Source organism: Corvus brachyrhynchos, unplaced genomic scaffold, assembly GCF_000691975.1.
Source record: "Corvus brachyrhynchos isolate BGI_N302 unplaced genomic scaffold, ASM69197v1 scaffold46, whole genome shotgun sequence".
In the NCBI taxonomy this organism is placed as follows: domain Eukaryota; kingdom Metazoa; phylum Chordata; class Aves; order Passeriformes; family Corvidae; genus Corvus; species Corvus brachyrhynchos.
Window position 1 is genome coordinate 6,645,340 of NW_008238838.1, and position 8,658 is coordinate 6,653,997.

Sequence of the window (8,658 nt, forward strand, 5' to 3'; positions counted from 1 at the left end):
CGCTCTAAAGGTTTGTGTATATTGCCGTTGTTCTGGGGAAAGAGAGCTCTGATTTTGTCCAAAAAGTCAGGCAAGTTCAGGCCCCTGCCCAACATAGCACACAGGTGTTCGCTGGTGTGTTTGTCAGCTGATGATGAGCTGGTCCTTGTTAGAATGGTCCATGTGTGGCCTGTGAGAGCGATCCAGGATCAGCCTGGATGCATGAGAGGCAAAGGGTAAATCCTTTGCTGTTCTGCTCCTCACTGGTGCTTCGCTTTTCCCCTATCATTCTGCCAGGCTGCTGATGGAGACTTCATGGAAGCAGTCACCTTCCTGACGGAGGACCCTGCTCCGGAGCCAGTGCAGGACCCAGCCGCTGCAGAGCCATCCGCCTGGGAAGGGAGCGCAGTGGGCAAACAACTCCCACAGGGTAAGTCCTTCACTTTTGCTCACCCCTAAGCTTCATGTGTTTGTATGAGCTCAAAGGGGAAGTATCCATCCTCCCTGCTGCTGCTAGCAGTACATCCCTGCAGCTTCTGTTCTGGTGCAGATTTTGCCAGTACTGATCACCTAGTAGTGTTTTAATAATGTTTGGAGGTGACACATCACAGTTAAAAAGCTGATGATCCTGTTTTGTTCTTTCAAGAGCTTTGAATTGTTTCCTTAAGCTCTGAATTTGGCTGTAAGGAAATCTGGGTAGTGCCCAGCTGCATGCTCTGCTCTGTTCTCCTCATCCAGCTCACTCAGTGGCTCTTAGGTTGCCTGGCATGATCTGAAACAGGGATTTCTGTTTAAAACCTGAGCTAGAAAATGTTGCTTGTATTGATTGAAGAGCTGTATTTGTGGAGTGTGATGTTTCCTAGAAATTCCTTTCAAAGAGAATGTTTGCTGCTGCTGGTGGAAAACTGATCAGAATGCTGCCTCCAATTCCAGATGTTAGTGCTGCACCTGCCCCTCACAACCAAGACAACCTCTGCACAGCCAACACTGTCAGATCACTGGAGTCACCAAAAGCTCCAGCTGCAGAAAGGGATGCAGCTGAAAGGTCAGTGAGGCCATAAATGGCCCCCCACTTTGGTTCTCCCAGGTATCATAAGTGGGTTCTGAAGCTGGTAACTGCAGAACTAACACGGGTCACCTGCCTGGTGGACACCTATTGGCTGGAGGGGAGTTTGATTCCTGCAGCTTTAGGCAATCTTTGGCAGGTGTTTTACAGCACAGTGTTTCTCTCTCATGACAGACCACAGGACACCCATTCCGCTGAAAACAAATACCGCTCCAAAAGGAAACGCTGTGAAATGCTCTCTCTGTGGGTAGAGAGCCCCAAGCAGAATGACTGGAGAAGAGCGGGTGACTGGCCTGTTGGAATGAAAAATATTGGAAACACATGTTGGTTTAGTGCTGTTATACAGGTAACCTGTAAGAAAGTTCTCTTTTTCTGATACAAACTTGCTGTGGTCTTGGAGTCAGTGTTTCTCAGTCAGAAGTAGACATGCAGCAGTTTTGTGAGGGAGTCATTGTATGCAGATGAGTGAATATGACCCTGCTCAAACAAAAACTTGTGGGTTTATGTGATGTGACTGTGATGTGTTCTGGGCCTGTACAGAAACAGCCAAAGAGCAGTTAAATAGGCTTTGCTTAAAAATAGCTACAGATACAGAGAATCTGTGTGTCTGTACACAGGGAGTTGTGCAGCAATGGCCAAGTGCCTACTGAAATGATAGAAGCTTGCCTGGCAAAGTGAACTGATAATTTAATTTTATGGCAGTTATTGTTGGCTCGATAACACACGGTGTATCGTATTTCAGTTAATGGAATACACTGGCATAGATGCTTGGACAAATAAACAACTAGGCAGCATGTATTATTAGTAATGACCTAAGGAAGAGACAACAGTAAGTGGAACTGAGCAGATTTGTTTCTCCTAACCATTTCACATCAGCAGAGAGATGTTATCATTTGTCTTCAGCTCTGAGAGGAAGTAAGAAAGCTGCAAATGGGTTTTTCTCACCATGGCTTGTTCCTGGATGCTTTTCTGAGCCTGCCTGTGCAGAATAGAATGGTCTTTCCGAAAAGGTTTATATCTATCCTAGAAATGGCAGGATGAGATTTTGTCCTTGGGTGGGTACAAACATGCTGATGATCTTAAAGGTCTTTTCCAGACTAGTTAATTCTATGAGTCTGATTCTGTGCTGGTCCAGCACAGGGGCTGCTCACATTGTAAACATGCGTTCAGTAACACAGGACCACTGGGAATGTAAAGTTCGCAAAATAAACCTGTCAAGTCAGAGAGTGACAACAGGGCATCAAATTGTAGTGAGTCCAATCCTTGCAGGTGCTGACCGAGCTTTACCTCTCCTCTCCTTTCAGTCTCTGTTTCAGTTGCCAGAATTCCGGAGGCTGGTCCTTGGGTACTCCCTGCCACAGAATGTGCTTGAAAGTTGTCGTCACACTGTAAGTTTTGATTCAGTAACACTGTCAAGTGTCCTTTTGTGGTGTAGCATTCTGCTCGTCCTCTAACCAGATTTAATTTGGGGCTATCTGAGACCTGTGGCTTTAAAATCATCTGGCTGCATTAAAGACAATTTTGGGAAATTCTCAAAGACAGAATCAGGATAGGAGAAAAAAAAGAGCTGCTTCTTGTACCGCTGTCCTCTAGAGACTTTAACTGCTGTGCATGGAGATGTTTTTCCCATAAAACTTCTTTGGCAGCTCCAGATTACTTGTTGGTTTGCATGCACGGTAGAAGAACTGGTATTTGAGCCAGTGCGCAGCTCGTTGGGTACGTTTTATGATATGTGCACATGGTGTTCAGTAGCACTAAGTTTTAAGATGCTGCTTTTTAGAGCTGCAGGAAGGCTTTGACTTTTCTTCTTTTTGCAATGCAGGGAAAAAGAAATATTGCGTTCATGCAAGAACTTCAGTGCCTGTTTGCATTAATGCTGGGGACGTGGCGTAAGTTCGTAGACCCTTCTGCAGCACTGGAACTCTTGAGGGATGTGTTTAGATCCGCTGAACAACCGCAGGTAAAACCACGTTTAAAAGCCTTTTGCTCTCTTCAAACCAGCAGTCACAGCCACAGCGACCCCATTTTGCCTCATCCTGCTGGTACTTTCAGAGGCCTTTTCCCATGTTTGTCAGCCGACAAGCAGCTGTCCCTGTGTCATTAGAGCAGAATGTACGTGCGTGCTAATTAACCAGCCAGCATAGCATGGCACTACCCAGTGCCATCTGCATAGTTGGGTAGCAATCATGATAATTTCCTCTGATCTAGTGTTCAGATGAGCGGTGTTCATTATCAGTCTAAATCAGCACAGCACTTCAGTCTCACACGTAGTTCGGCTGAGTGGGTACAGCAGTACCAGTCAGGTTGTGTTCAGTGGGTCTGTGGCACCAGCACACCGGGGGAACACTTTCTGGTGGACGTCACGATTGACTCTCCACTTTCATCTCTCTTCTAGCAAGACGTGAGTGAATTTACACATAAACTACTGGACTGGCTGGAGGACGCATTCCAGCTCACTGTGAATGCCACGTGAGTTCTGTGTGATCTCGGGAGTTTGACCTAAGGAGAGTTTTAATAAATGAGAGGACTTTATGTGAAAATTTTGAGCAAATGAGTGTTCTTTGTTTCCTGTGGATGAGGCTCCGTATGCTTGAAGCATTGTGTCTGCGTCTCCTGTTGGTGAGTGTGGGACTTCACTCAGTGCCAATGTGGCCTGCAGAGTAAATTGGCTTTTGAGGGGAGCTCAGCAGCCCTGGTGAACAGAAAAGCTCTGGGTGTTTGAAACTTCCTTTCAGAAGCTGGCACCTTAACTTTTTTTTTCTGCTCTTGTCGGTGTAAGTGTTATAATGTGCTTTGGAACATGAAAATTAATGAGAAGCTTCCTCTTTATTTAGTGCTTGAGTAGAAAACTGTACTTTTGCCTGTAGGCTCCCAAGCAGAGGCTTAGATTACAACTTGGGGTTTTTTTGCAACCTCTAGCTGCAAATGAAAGTGTGCTTTTGCTCTCTGAAACAGGAGCCCTGGGGACAAATCCGAAAACCCAATGGTGCAGCTCTTCTACGGGACTTTCCTGACTGAGGGTGTCCATGAGGGTGAGTTAAGGCTTTGGTAGATTCAACTTTTTAACTCCTTTGAGTGTTTTAGAGTTAACCAGAATTTTTTGTTCTCTTGAGTTAGCTCATGGTTTCTGTATGGTTTCCATCATCCAGGCAACACCTTTTCCAAGATTGAGACCTTTGGTCAGTATCCCCTTCAGGTAAATGGTTACCAGAACTTGAATGAGTGCTTGGAAGGAGCCATGGTGGAGGGAGAGATGGATGAGGCAACAACATCTCAGTCAGTGAAGTATGGACAGGAGGTTAGTTTGACCTTTTTTGTTGAGCCTTTGGTTGCCTGCTGCAGAAAAGTGCAGCACACAGAGTGCAGGGGTGTGTCATGTATTCTGATAACTTTAAATGTCAGCTTGTGAGTGTTCTCTAAGAATTGAACACAAAACATTTTCTGGATACCTGGAATCTCATGTAAATGTCTGTTAGTGCTAGGTGGTGAGACACTTAAGTCTTTGCTGATTTATAAAGATGTGTTGTCCTATGTAACCAGTTCAAAGACTTTATTTTAAATTGCAAAGGTCAACGTCTGCCTCTGAGTCAAGTGTGATCAAGTCTCTCTCTTTCTGTTGAAGCCTACCTGTACCTGAGTAGGGGGAGACCTACTGCCTCCATATTTTCGGAGGGTAAAAGTACAGTGCTTAACTCCATGGTATGCCATTTGGAATTTGTCTCTTTCTCCCTATTATATTGTGTATGGTTTGGAGTTTTTCTTCTTGCTTTCACTCTTATTTTCTGACTGTGATGGGGGTTTTTTTTGTTTTGTTTTGGTTTTATCTCACTAATCACAAACCAGTCATAAAAAACTTAGTTGCAGCAAGGTGAAGAAGCACCATTGCATTCAGCATCCTCTGTGTGTAAGTGCAGCAAAAGTTAGCTTGGACAAAGGCTGGGAAACAACATTGGCAAAAGTATCTGGTGTAGGTGGGGCAGGGAAGAGTATTTCAGTTCTATGAGAATGTCTGAAAATTGTGTTGCTGTGGTTTAAACTAGCAAAGGAGAAACGAGGTATTGGGCAGGGGAGCTCTGTTCTGACTCTGGACTCAAATGTTTGTTCTGGGTTTTCCTGGTTTCTGCCTGAAGCAGTTTAAGTGCATTTACAGGGGATGTGGGTGAAGCTGGTGTTGGCTGGCACTGGAGACAAAGGCACATTGGAGCTCATCAGGCAGGTTCATTTCAATCCAAGCTTTTTAGTTCCTCAAAATTCTTCTCCCAAAATTATGGGAAATTTGACCAATCATGGAGCTGGTTTAATTCTTTTCTGTGCACAGATAGGAGGAAAAGGCTCTGGCTTAATTTCTGAGAAGCCTTACTGGGAAAATTGTGCATCTTAGTTTCACTTCCTAGGATGTGGTGGGTAAAGGGTGGCATGATAGGGGACATAGGGTATAAGGTGATTTTGTCCTTTGAGCGCCTAGGCAAGTGTGCTGAAAGACAAAGCAACAGTGGGATTAACAGGAGCTTCTCCCAGACTACAGGAGCATAAATCGTTCTGTCTTTGTGGTTATGGGCTGCTTCTTAGAAAGCTCTGGTGTGGGGGAGGTTTGTTGTCGCAGCACATCTGACATGAATCCCACAAAGAAAAATTAGCTTGGTGTGCTCATCCTGAATCCAGAGGGGAGCATGAAGTGGGTAGTGCCAAGCTAAGATAGGTGAAGGAAGTTTCTGGCAGTGGATGCTGGAAGTCTTTGTGAATCCAGGAAGAGTGAGAGGAAGTGTAAATCCAACTGAGAATTTTTCTTTCAGCATGGTTCTTTGAAACAGTGTATGAAGCTGCAGAAAGTGGAGGTCTTCTCTGAATCCCCTAAATCAAATAGTTTGTAAATAGACTGAGAGAGGATGAGGAATCTGGTGCTGCAAGAGGACTCCTGGTTTGTTCATCACTGCATGTGATCTGCCTCAGAAAAGAGCTCTCTTGGGGGCTCTTAGATGATGTGCAGATTGTATGTAGCCTCTGCTAATTTGTGAAATTCAGTGCTGGACTTGTTAATAATCCGTCAAGCTGGATGCATCAGGCAATGACGAGTAACTCTGAGAGCAATCATGAGGCTTTTTCACAGCAAAAATGTAAAATGGAAGCACACATTTTTAACTTGTAAAATTTGGCTTTCTGACTAGTCATTCTGCAAACAAAACCTGATTCAGTGCTTAAAGACAGAGACTTTTAAATCAGTCTGAAATCATACAGGATCAGTCTAAAATGTGCCATTAGCAGTCATCTTAAAACAAGTCCCTTCGGGGGCATTTCTGCTTTTGTTACAGCGCTGGTTTACAAAACTGCCACCAGTTCTGACCTTTGAACTCTCCCGATTTAAGTTCAATCAGTCGCTAGGACAGCCAGAGAAAATTCACACCAAGCTAGAGTTTCCCCAGACTATATATATGGACAGGTGAGTTATCCTGTTGTATGGTATGTTTAAAGCTATTGCTTTGTTATAAATAAAGAAATTAAAAAGGTTGTTTGGGTGAGCAAGGAAAGATTCTAAAATATTTACAGAAGATTGTGGATGTTAGAAGTAAACAAATCTCACCTGGCAAACAGGGCTCTGTATTTTTGTTTAGGTACCTCTACTGCAATAAAGATCTTATTCAGATGAAAAGAGAGGAAATGAAGAGATCGAAGGAGAAAATGGTGACTCTGCAGCAGAAACTGGAAAGGTGAGTAGTCAGCTCGCTTTATTTTTATGCCCTCTGGAATATTGCAAGTGTTTCCTTTGAAATGTGCTTTCCAATAGCAGAGAAACTTGTAGGGGAAGGACAAACAGCAACATGTTTGTTCTGAAACATGTGGAGGGAGGAAGTGTGTTTTCAAAAACCAAACCTGTCTCTTCGATGGTTTCTAAATTTTACTGATACTGTTACAGAAATAAATTCTTTAAAGAGCACAGTTGACACTGTCAGCTGCACTGGCAATGGAGGTGAGGAAGCCCAGTAGTACATTACAGAAAAAGTTGTTCTTCTCTTGTCCCATGAGGTTTAACCCATCTCATTCCTTCATTCGTACAACACCTTGCATTTTTCCGTAGGTACATGGAATATGGCTCTGGCCCAGCCCGCTTTCCACTACCTGACATGCTGCAGTACGTGCTCGAGTTCATTGTTACGAAGCCAGCTGTGGCTGTTTCCTCTGCTCAGAGCTCTCAAACAACACTACCGCACTCCCCAGCCAAGCCTCATGTTTTGGACGTGCTTTCACAGCCAAATGGGTCAGTAAGCAGAAATAAAAAGGATTCACAGGAGAACACTCCCAACCAAATGGTCCTGGGTGGCATTCCAAAAGCGGGTTATTTATCTGGGCACTGGTGAACACAATGCTGTAATGTGCAAATGCTTGTGCAAGTAGTGGGTCACTGCTTTGCTGGTCATTTGGTTCTGTTGATGTAAATAGAACACTGCATCTTGGTCTGTTCTTTCTCCTTGTCCAAAAGCATACCTATATTCCTTGCCTAAGCAGCAGTTAAGAACTAAATGACGTGCTCTTTTTGGTTAGGCTGCTCATTCTTTTGCTTCATTGACCAGTAAATTACAGCAATATTGGATTATTATAACCCTGGACAGCATGGTTGGTTTAACACTCTAAATTAAGCTGAGTAAATACACACGTTTCTTAGTAGTAATGGAAGGAATTTTTAGAATTGCTCATTGTGGATTTGTGCTTGGAGAGTTCTATAAGAATTTTCCCTAGTATTTTTCCTATATTTTAGTTTGTTCTGTGAAGGCAGAAGCACCTTTCAGTGTACTTGTTCTCTCTACATTTTATACTACTCTGGAAAGAAATCCTGCTCCCGCTCTGGAATAATTTTTGTTTGCTTTATTTCATATTCTTTTCCAAAAAAAGAAAAACTAGAGAAATATTTAAAAACCTGCCTGCTACTCTGGGATTTTTCTCCGCAGCATACAAGAGAGGACCGATATTAGGACTGAAGATGAGGCTTTCCTTGTGGCAAATTCTTTGCTGCAGCAGAACTCCAGTATGGAGCTCCAGCCTCCTGTTTCACCAGCAGAACTGTCTGAACGTCCAGCTCCTCACGTGGTCTCCGAGGAAGAGATGAAGCTGGTTCAGACATGTCTGCAGCGATGGAGAAACGAGATCGAACAAGACGTGCAAGGTTGGCCCCAAATGCATTTGTAGTGATTTTCCTCCTGAATGCCAGCCTGGTTTCCCCTCTGTAGCTTTGCGGGATACAGCCTGAACTACAAATAATTTTGTCCCTGTTTGAGCTCTGATGTTGAGTCTATCTGATAGTCTCTGCATGGCTTCAAACTCTTTGAAGTGAAAGGGGCTAGCATAGCCTGATGAGTAGTCATTAATTTTTATGTATTTCTCTCACTGATGATGTTTTTGGCAGATCTGAAGGAGTCTATTGCCAGAATCAACCTGTCCATCGAACAAATGTACTGTGACCCTCTCCTCCAACAGGTAGGAAATGAAGCTTCAGTACATGAATATTAAACTAATACTGCTGATCCTCATTTTCGTTTGTAGATGTTGGTTTGAATTGCCCTCTTCACTGTATCTTTAAATTTCCAGTGATGAAGCAGAGAAAGATTTACTTACGAAAATCT

General features: G+C 43.7%; 1 protein-coding gene across 2 annotated transcripts in view; it reads left to right on the plus strand.

The window, feature by feature from the left end:
• Window positions 1–6: 6 nt before the first annotated feature.
• The window catches only part of USP28 (ubiquitin specific peptidase 28), a 20,771-nt gene continuing 12,119 nt past the window's right edge, over window positions 7–8,658 (plus strand). For both annotated transcript variants that reach the window (XM_017738519.1, XM_017738520.1), the window contains exons 1-14: window positions 7–10; window positions 277–409; window positions 913–1,024; window positions 1,220–1,391; window positions 2,350–2,433; window positions 2,868–3,005; window positions 3,441–3,514; window positions 4,001–4,077; window positions 4,195–4,343; window positions 6,355–6,482; window positions 6,655–6,750; window positions 7,119–7,298; window positions 7,987–8,201; window positions 8,442–8,512. In XM_017738519.1, the coding sequence (XP_017594008.1) occupies window positions 295–409; window positions 913–1,024; window positions 1,220–1,391; window positions 2,350–2,433; window positions 2,868–3,005; window positions 3,441–3,514; window positions 4,001–4,077; window positions 4,195–4,343; window positions 6,355–6,482; window positions 6,655–6,750; window positions 7,119–7,298; window positions 7,987–8,201; window positions 8,442–8,512 (1,611 nt within the window). In that variant the 5' untranslated portion in view covers window positions 7–10; window positions 277–294. The remainder of the gene's footprint in view (window positions 11–276; window positions 410–912; window positions 1,025–1,219; window positions 1,392–2,349; window positions 2,434–2,867; window positions 3,006–3,440; window positions 3,515–4,000; window positions 4,078–4,194; window positions 4,344–6,354; window positions 6,483–6,654; window positions 6,751–7,118; window positions 7,299–7,986; window positions 8,202–8,441; window positions 8,513–8,658) is intronic.